This window comes from Mya arenaria, chromosome 10, assembly GCF_026914265.1.
Source record: "Mya arenaria isolate MELC-2E11 chromosome 10, ASM2691426v1".
Taxonomy (NCBI): domain Eukaryota; kingdom Metazoa; phylum Mollusca; class Bivalvia; order Myida; family Myidae; genus Mya; species Mya arenaria.
Window position 1 is genome coordinate 45,918,119 of NC_069131.1, and position 23,685 is coordinate 45,941,803.

Genomic DNA, 23,685 nt, shown 5'->3' on the forward strand with positions numbered 1-23,685 from the left:
GCACTCAGTCGAACCGTAGTATACAGGTCAGACACCACTAAATAAAGTTCCCATATATTCTATAGCCAATTGACTAAATTCACGCAATATAACACTGATTTCTAGTGCTTCACGATCATATATGGGGAGAAAGCTCCACTTGTGTACTAATCATGATGCAACGTTAGAAAAAAATACGTTCCTCCTACGAAACAATAATTGGTTGAACGTAACCACTGTGTATATCCGGTGAACGAAGAAAAACGATGCAAATATAAACAATAAAAAAATACAACAAGTAGATCCAGCATGTTCATCGTGTTTTTGAAATCACAAACCATTCAGCTGCATAACCTAGAAATATGGAAGGCAGGCAATGGTCTGATATGGTACAACATGTATAACCATGCTTTGTTAATTGAAAGAAATAAGGCATGTAACAATGAGTAGGCTCTTCCGAATTGGTGTAGTTGGCCCTACAACCGACAGTCGAGTGTGACGACACTGTTAATCTGTAACGTTCATTATCTTTCGTTTGTACTCCTTAACCACCATTTATGGTAACGCTCTTTATTTTACAAACCTTACAGGGCTGAGTTAATATCAAGAAGGTACTATACACGGATCAATAACTTTCATAAAATATTTCACTTAATTTTGAACACGGTTCTCACTTGAATGCATGTAGTGACGATGAAAACAATTCTTTTTCGAATATGTCCATGAGAGTACCTATTCTTAATTAACTTCTGCGAAATCATGATTAAACTATAGGAGTTTGGACATGCGCCAGGTTTTTCTCCAACTGAATGTTTTTCTCCCAGCCGGAGTGTGTTGGCATCGCTTGAATATGCTAACGATCCCATGTGCTCTTCGCTGTTCTTTTGATTCCAATACTTGTTTGCTGTTTCAAATACCACAGGTATTCCTACAAACGCTTAGATCTGGAAACAGCGGTTCCTGTGAGATCGTTCACGGAAATATTTGGAAGGATTATGAAAATTCCGAGGATACGTTATTCAACCTCAATTAGCCGGCTGTGATTTATAGTGTGCCATATAATAGTGTGGTTGTTATTAATTTCCCCTTTCCGTTTTGCGACGGCTGTGACTTGACAAGTGTTTTAATTGCGCATGGAGGACACTTGCCTTGGAATTAAAACTTAAACGTGGATCAATAATGTAAACCTGCTATGTATAAAGTGTGTTTGGTATTTAACGTATAGTAAAGACAAACTAAAATGCGTTACTTTAAATTTATGCGTGCCGATAGGTTAGTGTGTGATTGACTAAGGCTCTGTTTTTAATGCAATCTGAGCTTGATGTTATGTTTGAAAATACACAGACGTGTTACATTTAATGCCTGAAAGTGAAATCTTATTCATGTAGACAGCTAAAAACATGAACATTTTTGGCACTTTGAAAGTATCAGAGACGATACTGTTGTTCATGACAAATACTTCTGGCATCCTATGTAACTTTATAGTCACATTTTAAATCTTTCCTATCGCTATGGCCAATCTACAGACTGAGATAGACACGCCCAGTTATGACGTAAGCAGTACACGTTATGATGAAGACAGCAGGTCACGCTATGATGACGTAGACGTAGAGAGTATTCTTGCGCGTTGTGAACGTCGACGCCCACCTCTGTTCTCGAGAAAACGGTGTATCTACCAAGGTGGGTAAAGGGGCTGCCGTTTTGTGGAAATCATTTCTATAATGTGTTGTTACAAACTGGTCTGTCTTCTTTAGCTGCGGACATATTTAAAATCTCGGTATATGAATGAATAGATGGTTTTGTAAATGTATGTTGTGCGCATAAATACATGTATTATATCGAACGCCTAGCTGACAAGCTGAATGAATGCTGACAATAAAGTATGTTCAAATACGGAATCAGATGGGGCACACAGCGCCACAAATTCAAACACAATGTAGAATAGTCGTTTTAATAATAAACATTAGAAATGAGGAATACATTGTGTGGCATAAACATATCTAAATAACATACATATCTAGATTAAGAAATAACGCATAACAGGAATAATCTTAAGACCGAAAACAAATCATCCTTATATATAGTCCATGTTGTTACCCGGCCTTACACTATTTGCAAAGATTCTTGTATCTTGTATTTTATAATAATATGAACTTGAATCCTGCTATCGCTATTGCTCCCTTTGAATACACTCGGGAAATAAGTGCGAATAAAATACATATTAACTTCAATTAAATACAGAACAAATATATCATTTTATGAAAGAGTCTGATACGAACGTATGGTTTCTGATGCATATTTAGGAGCAATACCAAACCAGTCTGATTCGCGTTTATCCTTTCTGGTGCAAACTTAGGAGCAGTACCAAACCAGTCTGAGCCGCGTTTATCCTTTCTGGTGCAAACTTAGGAGCAGTACCAAACCAGTCTGAGCCGCGTTTATCCGTTCTGGTGCAAACTTAGGAGCAGTACCAAACCAGTCTGAGCCGCGTTTATCCTTTCTGGAACCTATTTAGGAGCAGTACCCAACCAGTCTGGGCCGCGTTTATTCTTTCTGGTGCCCAATTAGGAGCAGTACCCAACCAGTCTGAGCCGCGTTAATCCTTCCTGGTGCACATCTAGGAGCAGTACAATTTATCTTACACGCATGTCTGCTTCCTGGTTCACATTTAACAGCAGTTCAAAACCTGTCTGACCAGCGTATTTTTTTCCTGGTGCATATTTAGGAGCAGTACTACCTGTTTTACACTAGTGCATGTTTCCTGATACACACTAAGCGTGAGCACCAAACATGTCTTACACCCGTGATTTTTTTCCTGATACACACAATACGCAACAATAAGCAACAATACCAATCCTGACATCTTCGTATTCTTCTTCGTGCCCATTTACCAGCAGATTCACGCGTACTCAACCTATGCTTCCTGGTGCACACTTATCAGCCGTACTCAACCTGTCTTTTTTTAAAAAGGAAACAAAAATCAACCTGTCTTACACGCGTGTATTCTTTCTGGCGCACACTTATCAGCCGTACTCAACCTGTCTTACACCAGTGTATGCTTCCTGGTGCACACTTTTCAGCCGTACTCGACCTGTCTTACACGCGTGTATGCTTCCTCGTGCACACTTATCAGCCGTACTCAACCTGTCTTGTCTTACACGCGTGTATGCTTCCTGGTGCACACTTATCAGCCGTACTCGACCAGTCTTACACCAGTGTATTCTTCCTGGCGCACGCTTATCAGTCGTACTAAACCTGTCTTACACGCGTGTATGCTTCCTGGTACACACTTATCAGCCGTACTCGACCAGTCTTACACGCGTGTATTCTTCCTGGCGCACGCTTATCAGTCGTACTAAACCTGTCTTACACGCGTGTATTCTTCCTGGCGCACACTTATCAGTCGTACTCGTCCTGTCTTACACGCGTGTATGCTAGCTGGTGCACACTTATCAGCCGTACTCGACCAGTCTTACACCAGTGTATTCTTCCTGGCGCACACTTATCAGCCGTACTAAGCCTGTCTTACACGCGTGTATTCTTCCTGGTGCACACTTATCAGCCGTACTCAACCTGTCTTACACGCGTGTATGCTTCCTGGTACACACTTATCAGCCGTACTCGACCAGTCTTACACCAGTGTATTCTTCCTGGCGCACGCTTATCAGTCGTACTAAACCTGTCTTACACGCGTGTATTCTTCCTGGTGCACAATTATCAGTCGTACTCGTCCTGTCTTACACGCGTGTATGCTAGCTGGTGCACACTTATCAGCCGTACTCGACCAGTCTTACACCAGTGTATTCTTCCTGGCGCACGCTTATCAGTCGTACTAAACCTGTCTTACACGCGTGTATTCTTCCTGGTGCACACATATCAGTCGTACTCGTCCTGTCTTACACGCGTGAATTCTTCCCGGTGCACACTTATCAGCCATACTCAGCCTGTCTTACACGCGTGTATTCTTCCTGTTGCACGCTTATCAGTCGTACTCGTCCTGTCTTACACGCGTATATTCTTCCTGGTGCACACTTATCAGCCGGTCTCAACCTGTCTCTTAATGAAAAAGAAAAAAAATCAACCTGTCTTACACGCGTGTATTCTTTCTGGCGCACATTTATCAGCCATACTCGACCTGTCTTACACGCGTGTATGCTTCCTGGTGCACACTTATCAGCCGTACTCAACCTGTCTTACAGGCGTGTATGCTTCCTCGTGCATGCTTTTCAGCAGTATTCAAACTGTCTTTTTATGACATAGAAAAAAACTCAACCTGTCTTACACGCGTGTATGCTTCCTCGTGCACGCTTTTCAGCAGTACTCAAACTGTCTTTTTATGACATAGAAAAAAACTCAACCTGTCTTACACGCGTGTATGCTTCTTGGTGCACACTTATCAGCCGTACTCGACATGTCTTACAAGCGTGTATGCTTCCTGGTGCACACTTATCAGCAGTACTCGACCTGTCTTACACGCGTGTATGCTTCCTGTCGCACGCTTATCAGTCGTACTCGACCAGTCTTACACGCGTGTATGCTTCCTGGTGCACACTTATCAACCGTACTCGACCAGTCTTACACCAGTGTATTCTTCCTGGTTCACATTTTATCAGCCATACTAACCTGTCTTAAACGCATGTATGCTTCCTGGTGCACACTTTATCAGTCGTACTCAGCCTGTCTAACACACGTGTTTGCTTCCTGGTGCACACTTATCAGCAGTAGTCAACCTGTCTTATACGCGTGTATGATTCCTGGTGCACACTTATCAGCCGTAATCGACCTGTCTTACACGCGTGTTTGCTTCCTGGTGCACACTTATCAGCCGTACTCAGCCTGTCTTACACGCGTGTATGATTCCTGGTGCACACTTATCAGCCGTAATCGACCTGTCAAACACGCGTGTTTGCTTTCTGGTGCACACTTATCAGCCGTACTCAGCCTGCCTTACACGCGGGTATGATTCCTGGTGCACACTTATCAGCCGTAGTCGACCTGTGTTACACGCGTGTTTGCTTACTGGTGCACACTTATCAGCAGTACTCGACCTGTCTTACACGCATGTATGCTTCCTGGTGCACACTTTATCAGTCGTTCTCAGCCTGTCTAACACACGTGTTTGCTTCCTTGTGCACACTTATCAGTGTCTATATCTAGATTAAGAAATAACGCATAACAGGAATACAAAAACAAAAATCAACCTGTCTTACACGCGTGTATTCTTTCTGGCGCACACTTATCAGCCGTACTCAATCTGTCTTACACCAGTGTATGCTTCCTGGTGCACACTTTTCAGCCGTACTCGACCTGTCTTACACGCGTGTATGCTTCCTCGTGCACACTTATCAGCCGTACTCAACCTGTCTTGCCTTACACGCGTGTATGCTTCCTGGTGCACACTTATCAGCCGTACTCGACCAGTCTTACACCAGTGTATTCTTCCTGGCGCACGCTTATCAGTCGTACTAAGCCTGTCTTACACGCGTGTATTCTTCCTGGTGCACACTTATCAGTCGTACTCGTCCTGTCTTACACGCGTGTATGCTAGCTGGTGCACACTTATCAGCCGTACTCGACCAGTCTTACACCAGTGTATTCTTCCTGGCGCACACTTATCAGTCGTACTCGTCCTGTCTTACACGCGTGTATGCTAGCTGGTGCACACTTATCAGCCGTACTCGACCAGTCTTACACCAGTGTATTCTTCCTGGCGCACGCTTATCAGTCGTACTAAGCCTGTCTTACACGCGTGTATTCTTCCTGGTGCACACTTATCAGTCGTACTCGTCCTGTCTTACACGCGTGTATGCTAGCTGGTGCACACTTATCAGCCGTACTCGACCAGTCTTACACCAGTGTATTCTTCCTGGCGCACGCTTATCAGTCGTACTAAGCCTGTCTTACACGCGTGTATTCTTCCTGGTGCACACTTATCAGCCGTACTCAACCTGTCTTACACGCGTGTATGCTTCCTGTCGCACACTTATCAGTCGTACTCGACCTGTCTTACAAGCGTGTATGCTTCCTGGTGCACACTTATCAGCAGTACTCGACCTGTCTTACACGCGTGTATGCTTCCTGTCGCACACTGATCAGTCGTACTCGACCTGTCTTACACGCGTTTATTCTTCCTGGTACACACTTATCAACCGTACTCGACCAGTCTTACACCAGTGTATTCTTCCTGGTTCACATTTTATCAGCCATACTAACCTGTCTTAAACGCATGTATGCTTCCTGGTGCACACTTTATCAGTCGTACTCAGCCTGTCTAAAACACGTGTTTGCTTCCTGGTGCACACTTATTAATCATACTCGACCTGTCTTACACGCGTGTATTCTTCCTTGCGCAGACTTGTCAGCCGTACTCAACCTGTCTTTCACGCGCGTATGCTTCCTGGTGCACACTTATCAGTCGTACTCAACCTGTCTTACACGAGTGTATGCTTCCTCGTGCCCGCTTTTCAGCAGTACTCAAACTGTCTTTTTATGAAATAGAAAAAAAACTCAACCTGTCTTACAAGCGTGTATGCTTCCTCGTGTACGCTTTTCAGCAGTACTCAAACTGTCTTTTTATGACATAGAAAAAAACTCAACCTGTCTTACACGCGTGTATGCTTCCTCGTGCACGCTTTTCAGCAGTACTCAAACTGTCTTTTTATGAAATAGAAAACAAACTCAACCTGTCTTACACGCGTGTAGGCTTCCTGGTGCACACTTATCAGCCGTACTCGACCTGTCTTACACGCGTGTATGCTTCCTGGTGCACACTTAATCAGTCGTACTCAGCCTGTCTAACACACGTGTTTGCTTCCTGGTGCACACTTATCAGCAGTAGTCAGCCTGTCTTACTCGCGTGTATGATTCCTGGTGCACACTTATCAGCCGTAATCGACCTGTGTTACAGGCGTGTTTGCTTACTTGTGCACACTTATCAGCAGTACTCGACCTGTCTTACACGCATGTATGCTTCCTGGTGCACACTTTATCAGTCGTTCTCAGCCTGTCTAACACACGTGTTTGCTTCCTGGTGCACACTTATCAGCCGTACTCAGCCTGTCTTACACGCGTGTATGATTCCTGGTGCACACTTATCAGCCGTACTCAGCCTGTCTTACACGCGTGTATTCTTCCTGGTCCACACTTATCAGCCATACTCAGCCTTTCTTACACGCGTGTATTCTTCCTGTTGCACACTTATCAGCCATACTCAGCCTGTCTTTCACGCGTTTATTATTCCTGGTGCACACTTATCAGCCGGCCACAACCTGTCTTACACGCGTGTATTTTTCCTGGTGCACACTTATTAATCATACTCGACCTGTCTTACACGCGTGTATGCTTCCTTGCGCACACTTGTCAGCCGTACTCAACCTGTCTTACACGCGCGTATGCTTCCTGGTGCACACTTATCAGACATACTCAGCCTGTCTTACACGCGTGTATGCTTCCTCGTGCACGCTTTTCAGCCGTACTCACCCTGTCTTACACGCGTGTATGCTTCCTCGTGCACGCTTTTCAGCCGTACTCGACCTGTCTTACACGCGTGTATGCTCCCTGGTGCACACTTATCAGCCCTACTCGACCAGTCTTACACCAGTGTATTCTTCCTGGTTCACATTTTATCAGCCGTACTCAATCTGTCTTAAACTCGTGTATGCTTCCTGGTGCACACTTATCAGCCGTACTCAGCCTGTCTTACACGCAAGTATGATTCCTGGTGCACACTTATCAGCCGTAATCGACCTGTCTTACACGCATGTTTGCTTCCTGGTGCACAATTATCAGTCGTACTCAGCTTGTCTAACACACGTGTTTGCTTCCTGGTGCACACTTATCAGCCGTACTCAGCCTGTCTTACACGCGTGTATGATTCCTGGTGCACACTTATCAGCCATACTCAGCCTGTCTTACACGCGTGTATTCTTCCTGGTCCACACTTATCAGCCATACTCAGCCTGTCTTACACGCGTGTATTCTTCCTGGTGCACACTTATCAGACATACTCAGCCTGTCTTACACGCGTGTATTCTGCCTGGTGCACACTTATCAGCCATACTCAGCCTGTCTTTCACGCGTTTATTCTTCCTGGTGCACACTTATCAGTCTGTCTCAACCTGTCTTACACGCGTGTATTCTTCCTGGTGCACACTTATCAGCCGGTCTCAACCTGTCTTACACGCGTGTATTCTTCCTGGTGCACACTTATCAGCCGTACTCGACCTGTCTTACGCGCGTGTATTCTTCCTGGTGCACACTTATCAGCCGGTCTCAACTTGTCTTACACGCGTGTATTCTTCCTGGTGCACAATTATCAGCCGGTCTCAACCTGTCTTACACGCGTGTATTCTTCCTTGTGCACACTTATTAATCGTACTCGACCTGTCTTACACGCGTATATGCTTCCTGGCGCACACTTATCAGCCGTACTCAACCTGTCTTACACCAGTGTATTCTTCCTGGCGCACACTTATCAGCCGTACTCAACCTGTCTTACACCAGTGTATTCTTCCTGGCGCACACTTATCAGCCGTACTTAACCTGTCTTACACGCGTGTCTTCTTCCTTGTGCACATTTATCAGTCGTTCTCGTCCTGTCTTACTCGCGTGTATTCTTCCTGGTTCACATTTTATAAGCCGTACTCAATCTGTCTTAAACTCGTGTATGCTTCCTGGTGCACACTTATCAGCAGTAGTTAACCTGTCTTACACGCGTGTATGATTCCTGGTGCACACTTATCAGCCGTACTCAGCCTGTCTTACACGCATGTATGCTTTCTGGTGCACACGCGTGTATTCTTCCTGGTGCACACTTATCAGCTGGTCTTTACCTGTCTTACACCAGTGTATTCTTCCTGGTGCACACTTATCAGCCGGTCTCAACCTGACTTACACCAGTGTATTCTTCCTGGTGCACACTTATCAGCCGTACTCGACCTGTCTTACACCAGTGTATTCTTCCTGGTGCACACTTATCAGCCGGTCTCAACCTGTCTTACATGCGTGTATTCTTCCTGGTGTACACTTATCAGCCATATTCAGCCTGTTTTACACGCGTGTATTCTTCCTGGTGCACCCTTATCAGCCGTACTTAGCCTGTCTTACACCAGTGTATTCTTCCTGGTGCACACTTATCAGCCGGTCTCAACCTGTCTTACACCAGTGTATTCTTCTTGGTGCACACTTATCAGCCGGTCTCAACCTGTCTTACACCAGTGTATTCTTCCTGGTCCACACTTATCAGCCGGTTTCAGCCTGTCTTACACGCGTGTATTCTTCCTGGTGCACACTTATCAGCCGGTCTCAACCTGTCTTACATGCGTGTATTCTTCCTGGTGCACACTTATCAGCCGTACTCAGCCTGTCTTTCACCAGTGTTTTCTTCCTGGTGCACAATTATCAGCCATACTCAGCCTGTCTTACACGCGTGTATTCTTCTTGGTGCACACTTATCAGCCATACTGAGCCTGTTTTACACGCGTGTATTCTTCCTGGTGCACACTTATCAACCATACTCAGCCTGTTTTACACGCGTGTATTCTTCCTGGTGCACACTTATCAACCATACTCAGCCTGTTTTACACGCGTGTATTCTTCCTGGTGCACACTTATCAGCCATACTCAGCCTGTTTTACACGCGTGTATTTTTCCTGGTGCACACTTATCAGCAGTAGTCAATCTGTCTTACACGCGTGTTTTCTTCCTGGTGCACATTTATCAGCAGTAGTCAACCTGTTTAACACGCGTGTATTCTTCCTGGTTCACACGTATTAGCCGTACTCGACCTGTCTTACACGCGTGTATTCTTCCTGGTACACACTTATTAATCGTACTCAACCTCTCTTACACGCGTGTTTGCTTCCTGGCGCACACTTATCAGCCGTATTCAACCTGTCTTACACCAGTGTATGCTTCCTGGCGCACACTTATCAGCCGTACTCGACCTGTCTTACACCAGTGTATTCTTCCTGGCGCACACTTATCAGTCGTTCTTGACCTGTCTTACACGCGTGTATTCTTCCTGGTGCACACTTATCAGCCGTTCTTAACCTGTCTTACATCAGTGTATGCTACCTGGCGCACACTTATCAGCTTAACTCAGCATGTCTTACACGCGTGTATTCTTCCTGGTGTACGCGTGTATTCGTCCTTGCGCACACTTATCAGCCGTACTCAGCCTGTCTTACACGCGTGTATGCTTCCTGTTGCATACTTATCAGTCGTACTCAACCTGTCGTACACGCGTATATTTCTCCTTGTGCACACTTATCAGGCGTTCTCGACCAGTCTTACACGCGTGTATTCTTCCTGGCGCACACTTATCAGTCGTACTCAACCTGTCTTACACCAGTGTATGCTTCCTGGTGTACGCGTGTATTCTTCCTTGCGCACACTTATCAGCCGTACTCAACCTGTCTAACACGCGTGTATGCTTCCTGGTGCACACTTATCAGTCGTACTCAACCTGTCTTACACCAGTGTATGCCTCCTGGTGTACGCGTGTATTCTTCCTTGCGCACACTTATCAGTCGTACTCAACCTGTCTAACACGCGTGTATGCTTCCTGGCGCACACTTATCAGCCGTACTCAACCTGTCTTACACGCGTGTATTCTTCCTTGCGCACACTTATCAGCCGTACTCAACCTGTCTTACACGCGTGTATTCTTCCTGGCGCACACTTATCAGCCGTACTCAACCTGTCTTACATACGTGTATTCTTCCTGGTACACACTTATCAGCCGTACTCAACCTGTCTTACACGCGTGTATTCTTCCTGGCGCACACTTATCAGCCGTACTCAACCTGTCTTACATACGTGTATTCTTCCTGGTACACACTTATCAGCCGTACTCAACCTGTCTTACACGCGTGTATTCTTCCTGGCGCACACTTATCAACCGTACTCAACCTGTCTTACATACGTGTATGCTTCCTGGCGCACACTTATCAGCCGTACTCAGCCTGTCTAACACGCGTGTATGCTTCCTGGCGCACACTTATCAGTCGTACTCAACCTGTCTTACACGCGTGAATTCTTCCTTGTGCACACTTATCAGCCATACTCAACCTATCTTATACCAGTTTATTCTTCCTGGTACACACTTATCAGTCGTACTCAACCTGTCTTACACGCGTGTATTCTTCCTGGTACACACTTATCAGCCGTACTCGACCTGTCTTACACGCGTGTATGCTTTCTGGTGCACACTTATCAGCAGTACTCGACCTGTCTTACACGCGTGTATGATTCCTGGTGCACAATTATCAGCCGTACTCAGCCTGTCTTACACGCGTGTATGATTCCTGGTGCACACTTATCAGCCGTACTCGACCTGTCTTACACGCGTGTATGCTTTCTGGTGCACACTTATCAGCAGTACTCGACCTGTCTTACACGCGTGTATGATTCCTGGTGCACAATTATCAGCCGTACTCAGCCTGTCTTACACGCGTGTATGATTCCTGGTGCACAATTATCAGCCGTACTCAACCTGTCTTACACGCGTGTATGATTTCTGTTGCACATATTGCATTAATTCAACCTGTTTACACACGCGTGTATAATTCCTGGTGCACATTTAGCAGCAGTACTACCGCTCAAGTAATGTTTGTGTACTCTCATTTTTTCCGACAAATACAGATCGTCATATGTAAGCATCTAGAAATCATTGTCAATATCCTATCAATCCGTGTTTCTACATATTGATTCTGGTTCCTATATCCAAAAACCGAAGTCACGTCTTTTGTTCAAATGAACTTACATTATGTTAAATTTGTTTCCAGACCAATCTATGTAGTTTCGCTTCGTTTGAAATATCTGGCTTGGTTTTCATAACTTTTTCTTAGGCCACAACAAAATGATCATTTGTTCGTCGGATTTGCCGCACCGAAAATTCGAAAAGCGAAAAAAATAATAAAAAAAATTGCGGCCGCACATACTTTTTGGCCGCGCAAATTATTTTTTTGTTTACTTCTGAATTTCATCTTTTTTCTGAATTTCTTTTACTTATAATTTAAACCTGCAACGCCTTTTTTTAAGGTATTTCCATTCTTCGCGAGCAAACTTTCCTCGTGTCAGGACAAAATCAGGTTCGGGTAACCTCAAAACAGTTGATATTTGTTGACAGTCTTTTTTGTCGGGAATATTTTGCAGGACGCACCGTTGTTATTCATTTTCGGTATTAATTTTCAGTTTACTTTCAGTTTTCGTAATGTAAAATACCAATTTAAGTGAAAATCAGTGTCATAATCAATGGATTATAGTCTTCAGTAAACAACAACAGTTTCACAGCGTCGAAGGCAGTAATTATTTATGTGTGTTTTAAGTAATTCATTGTTTTGTACTCAAATTTAGTGCTAAATAATAACTTAATCAGATTTTGGGTGCAAAACTTATATTAAAATACACGGACACACGACTTAAAACCATTGAACATGTCTTCGTGAGTTATTTTTTAGATTCTAAAATGCATTTCTCAGTTTTCATATACTCATAATTGTTATAAACAGATAAGAAAGTGGGACTTGTAAATGTTTTAGAAACAGTCTGTATTTACACACACAGTATAAAAATAGCATCCGTAAAATCAGAAAATAAAACCTTTTACAAGTAATGACTATTTTGATTTTCTCAATTCTTTGTTCTCATCCACTTATTTTCTTTGATCGATTAGTGATAAAGTGGCCTGTTATTAAAGTGGCCTGTTTCTTACGTGCATTGAAGCTATGGAGGCCGTCATGTTATTCCTTTTCAAGGCACGGACCTACAAACCATAGGTTACAATGGCGGCTCCAGGACTTTCTAAATGGGGGGGGGGGGGGGGGGGCACAACTAATTATAAACATATCAAACTTTTTTGGAATGCATTATTTTAATCATATAATGACATGGAATTAGCATTTGTTGTCGCTGTCAATGATGTTTGGCAGATCAATTGAATTAAAAAGGTAGCATTAACTGATATAAGATAAACCTTTCACAAAAAGAAATATATATGAAAAGAATCGAACCGGGGTCGCCGGAATTGAAACCAAAGTCGTTAACCACTCGGCCACCTGAGATACACATATGTGAAGTATAATAAATACTATATAAACCTACAGTAACTTAGGTATATATTGATTGCACTCAACGATACTGTACTTCGGATGTCATTGTCATTTAAGTTAACTGAAGTAAAAACAACTTGACAACAAATTCCAGAAAGGGTTTCAAATAAATTATTTTGTATTAATTTTCAAAGGCTCTAGCATGATTCCAAGAACTGGGCGTTAATAAAGGCCGAAATGGAAAGGTTCAAGGCGGCAACGTTTTGAATTTAAACTTAATCATTTTCGAATGTTCGGGCCCCGATAACATTTTCAAGAGACTTTTTCGTGTTGTATACTTTGAAATTGGCATACCATAAATACTGGAACACGAGAATCAGGTTGAATTGTTTACTTGCTCAAATAATGATATAAACTTTAAATTGTGACATAACTTATTTGTACAGTTAAATCAATAAAGATGTGCCCAAAAAACATAACTTGCCGGCCAGCTGGGGGGTGCACGGGCCCTCCGGCCCCCCTCCCCCGGTAGAGCCGCCGCTGCAGGTTCGTAGTCAAGGCGAGGTCTTGAAACGGAAACATCTTTATTCCACCACCTGCACTTAATATAATGACCGGTGCCACATTTGCAGATTTGTTTGATACTGCTTCAATTATATTGTCCCGCAATTCAATCCCCAGTGTCTTTTTTTAGAAATGTTCTCTGTGTTATTTACAGTATTGATCTTCTGCCATGTGAAAGTCACTACACTTTTATCATGTGCTTCAAGAGGTTCAAATTTAGACATGACCCAATATTTGGAAATGCTCAAATGATGAATTACTCTTACTAGTCTAAAATGTTTTTATATGTGTTAAGGGTAAGGATCACAAAGTTTATGTTATTTCCATATACACACACAACAAAGCCAAATTTCAACATGTTTCAATGGTTGTGAAGTTTCATTTTAGTTGACAACTATTTGATCATGTTAATATTAAACCGAACGTCGGAAGACCTTTATCGGCGCATGGTCGAGATATTGAACCGATACGATACCTTTATCGGCGCATTGTCGAGATATTGAACCGATACGATACCTTTATCGGCGCATGGTCGAGATATTAAACCCGATACGACACCTTTATCGGCGCATGGTCGAGATAGTGAACCGATACGATACGTTTATCGGCGCATGGTCGAGATAGTGAACCGATACGATACCTTTATCGGCGCATGGTCGAGATATTGAACCGATACGATACCTTTATCGGCACATGGTCGATATATTGAACCGATACGATACCTTTATCGGCGCAAAGGTTTAAAAAAATGATATTAAGTAGAATTAAAAAAAACATACTTTTACTTGGTATATTCGCTTCAGAGAGCATTGAAACTATAAACAGAGAACTATTATGAGTCATATTATACTGTGTATTATCGATATCATTATTTTTCGAAATATTAATGTTTTAAAAATTGGAAATGCTGTTATCTTATTACATAATTAGATTTCCGTCTATAAATACATTTCAGAAAAAGCCTTAATGGGGAAAGGCAGATTTCCCCTGAGAAAACAGAGTCTTTTCTTGAATAAGAAGATTTCATCTGTACCTTTTTGCCAAGATGTTCTATTCTTCAAAATCATTCTGAATTAAAGTTCAATCTTTCGTCCGAAATTCAGTAATTTAAAGAATCGTATATTAATATCTGCCTTGATTTCAATCTAGTTTTGAAAGTGGTTTGACATTGTGATTTTCTTAAAAGATTTGGGAAAAGAATAATTTACGTTTCGCTGGGTTGGTTTTCTTCTTTTTGTCAAGAATAGAACTATATGCGGTGTGAGCTATGCCTTTTCGCCATGAATAGGTCGTCTGGCCACGAACTATATGCGGTGTTAGCTATGCCTTTTCGCCATAAATGGGTCGTCTGGCCACGAACTATATGCGTCGCTTTCGGCGTAGTAATGTATATCGAAAATAAATATTGGCAACTTATATCGGAAGTAAATATTGGCAACTTACAAAGTGCGTAATATCTATCCAGGTAGAGTGTTTAAACTGTCTATGACGTAGTTCGCCTTGTCGATCTAGGTTGCACTAGATAGTCCACCGCCTGTTTAAGAGGTTGCTTATAGCTTAGGGAGTGAAGCGTTTTTTATGCAATTTCTAGTACAGGTTGAATTAGGGGATTTTCGGCTTGCGGATTTTATAAATTATTAACTAGTATGTATTTTGATTGCTAGTTTTCATAAATATTTCAAGAAAAGTCAAACTATAATGTAAACTACTGAGACAAGCCTAGTAATCCATGTTTTTAGGCACGGACACATACACTACCGAAATACAATATGAAAAACAACACAAGACAGACACCACTTGGATCGAACAAATCTTGGAGTTACAGCGAAACGTGAGCTCGAATGGAGTTTAAACTAGTTTATGCACGTGCAACCTCACATTTATCCCTACATTTATCAATAATATTAAAATAAATAAAATCAACAAAATAGAAGGCAACAGCACCCTTAACATTACATGTAAAACTAAATAAACTAATTAAGCAACTTAAAGAATTTAAGAACTAAATACAAAAAAAATCACATGCAAGCGAATAAATCGGGCCGGAGAACAGTACCATCTCCCCAATCGATTCGGAGAAAAGTACCGTCTCCCCAAAGCTCCCAGAACAGTACCATCTCCCTAATCGATTCGGAGAAAAGTACCGTCTCCCCAAAGCTCCCAGAACAGTACCATCTCCCCAAACCTACCAGAACCGTACCATCGCCCCAAAGCTTCCAGAACCGTACCATCGCCCCAAACCTACCAGAACAGTACCATCTCCCCAAAGCTACCAGAACAGTACCATCTCACCAAAGCTATCAGAACAGTACCATCTCCCCAAGGCTACAAAAACAGTACCATCTCCCCAAAGCTACCAGAACAGCACCATTTCCCCAAAGCTACCAGAACCGTATCATCTCCCCAAAGCTATCAGACGAGCCGGAGTACACTACCATCTCCCAAAGCTACCAGAACAGTACCATCTCCAAAAAGCTACCAGAGCAGTACCATCTCCCCAAAGCTACCAGAAGAGTCGGAGAACACTACCATCTCCCAAAGCTACCAAACGGGTCGGAGAACAGTACCATCTCCCCAAAGCTACCAGAACAGTACCATCTTCCCAAAGCTATCAGACGAGCCGGAGAACACTACCATTTCCCAAAACTACCAGACGGGTCGGAGAACAGTAACATCTCCCCAAAGCTACCCGACGAGCCGGAAAACAGTACCATCTCCCCAAAGCTACCAGACGAGCCGGAGAACAGTACCATCACTCCAAAGCAACAGACGAGTCGGAGTACAGTACCATCTCCCCAAAGGTACCAGACGAGCCGGAGAACAGTACCATCTCCCCAAAGCTACCAGAACAGTACCATCTCCCCAAAACTATCAGACGAGCCGGAGAACACTACCATCTCCCAAAACTACCAGACGGGTCGGAGAACAGTAACATTTCCCCAAAGCTACCCGACGAGCCGGAGAACAGTACCATCTCCCCAAAGCTACCAGACGAGCCGGAGAACAGTACCATCACTCCAAAGCAACAGACGAGTCGGAGTACAGTACCATCTCCCCAAAGGTACCAGACGAGCCGGAGAACAGTACCATCTCCCCAAAGGTACCAGACGAGCCGGAGAGCAGTACCATCTTCCCAAAGCTACCAGACGGATCGGAGAACAGTACCATCACCCAAAAGCTACCAGAACAGTACCATCTTCCCAAAGCTACCAGACGGGTCGGAGAAAAGAACCATCTCCCAAAGCTACCAGACGGGTCGGAGAACACTACCATCTCCCAAAACTACCAGACGGGTCGGAGAACAGTAACATTTCCCCAAAGCTACCCGACGAGCCGGAGAACAGTACCATCTCCCCAAAGCTACCAGACGAGCCGGAGAACAGTACCATCACTCCAAAGCAACAGACGAGTCGGAGTACAGTACCATCTCCCCAAAGGTACCAGACGAGCCGGAGAACAGTACCATCTCCCCAAAGGTACCAGACGAGCCGGAGAGCAGTACCATCTTCCCAAAGCTACCAGACGGATCGGAGAACAGTACCATCACCCAAAAGCTACCAGAACAGTACCATCTTCCCAAAGCTACCAGACGGGTCGGAGAAAAGAACCATCTCCCAAAGCTACCAGACGGGTCGGATAACTGTACCATCTCCCCAAAACTACCAGACGGGTCGGTAAACATTACCATCTCCCCAAAACTACCAGACGGATCGGAGAACAGTACCATCCCCCCAAAGCTACCCGACGGGTCGGAGAACAGTACCATCTCCCAAAGCTACCAGACGGGTCGGAGAACACTACCATCTCCCAAAGCTACCAAACGGGTCGGAGAACAGTACCATCTCCCCAAAGCTACCAGAACAGTACCATCTTCCCAAAGCTATCAGACGAGCCGAAGAACACTACCATTTCCCAAAGCTACCAGACGGGTCGGAAAACACTACCATCTCCCCAAAGCTACCAGAACAGTACCATCTCCCCAAAGCTATCAGACGAGCCGGAGAACCCTACCATCTCCCAAAGCTACCAGACGGGTCGGAGAACAGTAACATCTCCCTAAAGCTACCCGACGAGCCGGAGAACAGTACCATCTCCCCAAAGCTACCAGACGAGCCGGAGAACAGTACCATCACCCCAAAGCTACCAGACGAGTCGACGAGTCGGAGAACAGTACGATCTCCCCAACGGTACCAGACGAGCCGGAGAACAGTACCATCTCCCCAAAGCTACCAGACGAGCCGGAGAACAGTACCATCTTCCCGAAGCTACCAGACGAGTCGAAGAACAGTACCATCACCCAAAAGCTACCAGAACAGTACCATCACCCCAAAGCTACCAGACGGGTCGGAGAAAAGAACCATCTCCCAAAGCTACCAGACGAGTCGGAGAATAGTACCATCTCCCCAAAACTACCAGACGGGTCGGTGAACAGTACCATCTCCCCAAACTACCAGACGGGTCGGTGAACAGTACCATCTCCCAAAGCTACCAGACGGATCGGAGAACAGTACCACCCCCAAAGCTACCCGACGGGTCGGAGAACAGTACCATCTCCCAAAGCTACCAGACGGGTCGGAGAACAGTACTATCTCACCAAAGCTACCAGACGAGCCGGAGAACAGTACCATCTTCCCAAAGCTACCAGACGAGCCGGAGAACAGTACCATCTTCCCAAAGCTAAAAGACGAGTCGGAGAATAGTACCATCACCCCAAAGCTACCAGAACAGTACCATCTCCCCAAAGCTACCAGACGGGTCGGAGAAAAGAACCATCTCCCAAAGCTACCAGACGGGTCGGAGAACAGTACAATTCCCACCAAAGCTACCAGACGGGTCGGAGAACAGTACCATCTCCCAAAGCTACCAGACGGTTCGGAGAACAGTACCATCTCCCCCAAAGCTACCAGACGGGTCGGAGAACAGTACCATCCCCCCAAAGCTACCCGACGGGTCGGAGAACAGTACCATCTCCCAAAGCTACCAGACGGGTCGGAGAACAGTACCATCACCCCAAAGCTACCAGACGAGTCGACGAGTCGGAGAACAGTACGATCTCCCCAACGGTACCAGACGAGCCGGAGAACAGTACCATCTCCCCAAAGCTACCAGACGAGCCGGAGAACAGTACCATCTTCCCGAAGCTACCAGACGAGTCGAAGAACAGTACCATCACCCAAAAGCTACCAGAACAGTACCATCACCCCAAAGCTACCAGACGGGTCGGAGAAAAGAACCATCTCCCAAAGCTACCAGACGGGTCGGAGAATAGTACCATCTCCCCAAAACTACCAGACGGGTCGGTGAACAGTACCATTTCCCCAAACTACCAGACGGGTCGGTGAACAGTACCATCTCCCAAAGCTACCAGACGGATCGGAGAACAGTACCACCCCCAAAGCTACCCGACGGGTCGGAGAACAGTACCATCTCCCAAAGCTACCAGACGGGTCGGAGAACAGTACTATCTCACCAAAGCTACCAGACGAGCCGGAGAACAGTACCATCTTCCCAAAGCTACCAGACGAGCCGGAGAACAGTACCATCTTCCCAAAGCTAAAAGACGAGTCGGAGAATAGTACCATCACCCCAAAGCTACCAGAACAGTACCATCTCCCCAAAGCTACCAGACGGGTCGGAGAAAAGAACCATCTCCCAAAGCTACCAGACGGGTCGGAGAACAGTACAATTCCCACCAAAGCTACCAGACGGGTCGGAGAACAGTACCATCTCCCAAAGCTACCAGACGGTTCGGAGAACAGTACCATCTCCCCCAAAGCTACCAGACGGGTCGGAGAACAGTACCATCCCCCCAAAGCTACCCGACGGGTCGGAGAACAGTACCATCTCCCAAAGCTACCAGACGGGTCGGAGAACAGTTCCATCTCCCCAAAGCTACCAGACGGGTCGGAGAACAGTACCATCCCCTTAAAGCTACCAGACGGGTCGGAGAACAGTACCATTTTCCCAAAACTACCAGACGGGTCGGAGAACAGTACCATCTCCCCAAAGCTACCAGACGGGTCGGAGAAAAGTACCATCTCACCAAAGCTACCAGACGGGTCGGAGAATAGTACCATCTCCCCAAAGCTACTAGAACAGTACCGTCTCCCCAAAACTACCAGACAGACATTCAAAGAATTGTGACAAACAAACGCGTGCATTCGCTTTTGGAGTTAACGTCATCATTAGCATCATCATCTTTATTGGCAGCAGTTATACCACCACCACCACCACCACCACCAATCTTACAACATGTATCTAAATATCTGGCAATACAGGTTTCGGAGTATCAACCGTTCAACTTATTTATAATTTGTTTCAATTAAAAATAATTTCTTTAGTTTAAAAAAAACTTCGTCATTTATATTGTGATTGGGGTTCATGTGACGTTCTTATTGTATTAATATTAATTTGAATTAATGACCATAGTTACTAATACAATCATGGGACTTGTAGGTCCATAAGTTACTGGTGTTTTAAGCTCATGACTAGAATGATAAAAACGATTCCAATGGATTAAACACCGGGTAAAACTTCATTTTGTTCAAGTTTGTCACTTTAAACTTGACACAGATATATGGAACATTATGATGCTATTTTTGCATTTGCTCTTTGAACTTAATTCTGAATACAATACTGAATAATGTAAGACTGAACAATTTTCAAGCTTTGATCAACGTGAAATGTAACAATAAAACCCGAACGCAAGTGTACGTTGTATTTGTATTTCAATTCTTTACAATAAAGCTTTATTTGCTTCTCTTTTTATTTATTTCAGCCCCCGAGTTCATCCAACGGTTACCAGCAACGGAAACAGTGGATGAAGGAAGCACTGTTACATTTGGATGTAAAGTCGTGGGATTTCCCGATCCAACAATAACCTGGTACAAAGACGATGACGTCATCGGCCGTGAGTCACGTGCCATGCTTGATTCTGGGGACAATGGCATCCATTCCATTAAGCTTTCGGACATTTCAAAATGTGATGCAGGAGCATACAAATTGTGTGCTTCGAATCGTGAAGGTTCGTCAACAAGTAGCCTGTATATTACAGTGAAAGGTATCAGTAGCTTCTTTAGATATATATGTAGTTATCTTAGTTCCTCGCCTTGTCGTGCTTTTTGCTTTCTTTAAGACATCCATTTTGGAAACAGAGATGTGCATCTTGTTTTTTCATTATGCAATGTTATCATTATGTATTCATTCGTAATATATGCAATCACTCGTCTGCCATTTTTCATTGCTTTCCTTCAAATAATAGTACATTCCAATCGATATTCCGCTATGAACACTGCCGTATAAAAATTGTTGCCGACAACTTGGCAGAGGTTAATTGTATCTTGTCATCTGTGAAAAGAAACTTAAAGAGGTCAAGGCAAAGCTCCAGACATAATTGTTAGAGGTCAAGCAGCCTGAACTTGATCCAGACATACCTGTAAGAGGTCAAGACGCCTGAACCTGATCCATATATAACTGTAAGAGGTCAAGACGCCTGAACTTGATCCATATATAACTGTAAGAGGACAAGACGCCTGAACTTGGTCCATATATAACTGTAAGAGGTGAAGACGCCTGAACTTGGTCCATATATAACTGTAAGCGGACAAGACGCCTGAACTTGGTCCATATATAACTGTAAGAGGTCAAGACGCCTGAACTTGATCCATATATAACTGTAAGAGGACAAGACGCCTGAACTTGGTCCATATATACCTGTAAGAGGACAAGACGCCTGAACTTGATCCATATATAACTGTAAGAGGACAAGACGCCTGAACTTGGTCCATATATACCTGTAAGAGGACAAGACGCCGTAACTTGATCCATATATAACTGTTAGAGGTCAAGACGCCTGAACTTGATCCAGACATACCTGTAAGAGGTCAAGACGCCTTAACTTGATGCAGACATACCTGTAAGAGGTCAAGACGCCTTAACTTGATCCAGACATACCTGTAAGAGGTCAAGACGCCTCAACTTGATCCAGACGTACCTGTTAGAGGTCAAGACGTCTCAACTTGATCCAGACATACCTGTTAGAGGTCAAGGCGTCTCAACTTGATCCAGACATACCTGTAAGAGGTCAAGCCGTCTCAACTTGATCCATATATAACTGTAAGAGGTCAAGACGCCTCAACTTGATCCAGGGACGGGTAGTCGGTGCGTGTGTGTTTGAGATGAGACGAGTAATCGGTGCGTGTGCATTTGAACGGGAGGAACGAGAAGACGTTGCGTGTGCATTTGGACGGGAGGAACGAGAAGACGGTTCATGTGTGTTTGAGAGGAGACGAGAAGACGGTGCGTGTTTGATAGGACGGGAGGAACGAGAAGACGGTGCGTGTGTGTTTGGACGGGAGGAACGCGAAGACGGTGCGTGTGTGTTTGCACGGGGGGGGGGACGAGAAGACGGTTCATGTGTGTTTGGACGGGAGGAACGAGAAGACGGTGCGTGTGTGTTTGGACGGGAGGAACGAGAAGACGGTGCGTGTGTGTTTGCACGGGGGGGGGGGGGCGAGAAGACGGTTCATGTGTGTTTGGACGGGAGGAACGAGAAGACGGTGCGTGTGTGTTTGGACGGGAGGAACGAGAAGACGGTGCGTGTGTGTTTGGACGGGAGAAACGAGAAGACGGTGCGTGTGTGTTTGGACGGGAGGAACGAGAAGACGGTGCATGTGTGTTTGGAGATGAGAAGACGGTGCGTGTTTGGAGATGAGAAGACGGTGCGTGTGTGTTTGGACGGGAGGAACGAGAAGACGGTGCGTGTGTGTTTGGACGGGAGGAACGAGAAGACGGTGCGTGTGTGTTTGGACGGGGAGAACGAGAAGAGGGTGCCTGTGTGTTTGGACGGGAGGAACGCGAAGACGGTGCGTGTGTGTTTGGACGGGAGGAACGAGAAGACGGTGCGTGTGTGTTTAGACGGGAGGAACGCGAAGACGGTGCCTGTGTGTTTGCACGGGGGGACGAGAAGACGGTTCATGTGTGTTTGGACGGGAGGAACGCGAAGACGGTGCGTGTGTGTTTGGGCGGGAGGAACGAGAAGACGGTGCGTGTGTGTTTGGACGGGGAGAACGAGAAGACGGTGCGTGTGTGTTTGGACGGGAGGAACGCGAAGACGGTGCGTGTGTGTTTGGACGGGAGGAAGGAGAAGACGGTGCGTATGTGTTTGGATGGGAGGAACGCGAAGACGGTGCGTGTGTGTTTGCACGGGGGGGGGGGGGGGCGAGAAGACGGTTCATGTGTGTTTGGACGGGAGGAACACGAAGACGGTGCGTGTGTGTTTGGACGGGAGGAACGAGAAGACGGTGCGTGTGTGTTTGGACGGGAGGAACGAGAAGACGGTGCGTGTGTGTTTGGACGGAGAGAACGAGAAGACGGTGCGTGTGCATTTGAACGGGAGGAACGAGAAGACGGTGCGTGTGCATTTGGACGGGAGGAACGAGAAGACGGTTCATGTGTGTTTGAGAGGAGACGAGAAGACGGTGCGTGTTTGATAGGACGGGAGGAACGAGAAGACGGTGCGTGTGTGTTTGGACGGGAGGAACGAGAAGACGGTGCGTGTGTGTTTGGACGGGAGGAACGCGAAGACGGTGCGTGTGTGTTTGCACGGGGGGGGGGACGAGAAGACGGTTCATGTGTGTTTGGACGGGAGGAACGAGAAGACGGTGCGTGTGTGTTTGGACGGGAGGAACGTGAAGACGGTGCGTGTGTGTTTGGACGGGAGGAACGCGAAGACGGTGCGTGTGTGTTTGCACGGGGGGGGGACGAGAAGACGGTTCATGTGTGTTTGGACGGGAGGAACGAGAAGACGGTGCGTGTGTGTTTGGACGGGATGAACGAGAAGACGGTGCGTGTGTGTTTGGACGGGAGAAACGAGAAGACGGTGCGTGTGTGTTTGGACGGGAGGAACGAGAAGACGGTGCGTGTGTGTTTGGAGATGAGAAGACGGTGCGTGTTTGGAGATGAGAAGACGGTGCGTGTGTGTTTGGACGGGAGGAACGAGAAGACGGTTCGTGTGTGTTTGGACGGGAGGAACGAGAAGACGGTGCGTGTGTGTTTGGACGAGGAGAACGAGAAGACGGTGCGTGTGTGT

At 45.5% G+C, this 23,685-nt stretch overlaps 1 protein-coding gene across 2 annotated transcripts in view; it reads left to right on the top strand.

Moving 5' to 3' along the window:
• Nucleotides 1-922: 922 nt before the first annotated feature.
• LOC128205972 (uncharacterized) overlaps nt 923-23,685 on the top strand; it is a 29,455-nt gene continuing 6,692 nt past the window's right edge. The window contains exons 1-2 of one of the 2 annotated variants that reach the window (XM_052908069.1): nt 923-1,659; nt 20,374-20,655. In XM_052908069.1, coding sequence (XP_052764029.1) covers nt 1,491-1,659; nt 20,374-20,655 — 451 coding nt within the window. In that variant the 5' untranslated portion in view covers nt 923-1,490. The remainder of the gene's footprint in view (nt 1,660-20,373; nt 20,656-23,685) is intronic. The other variant, XM_052908070.1, reaches the window with a different exon arrangement.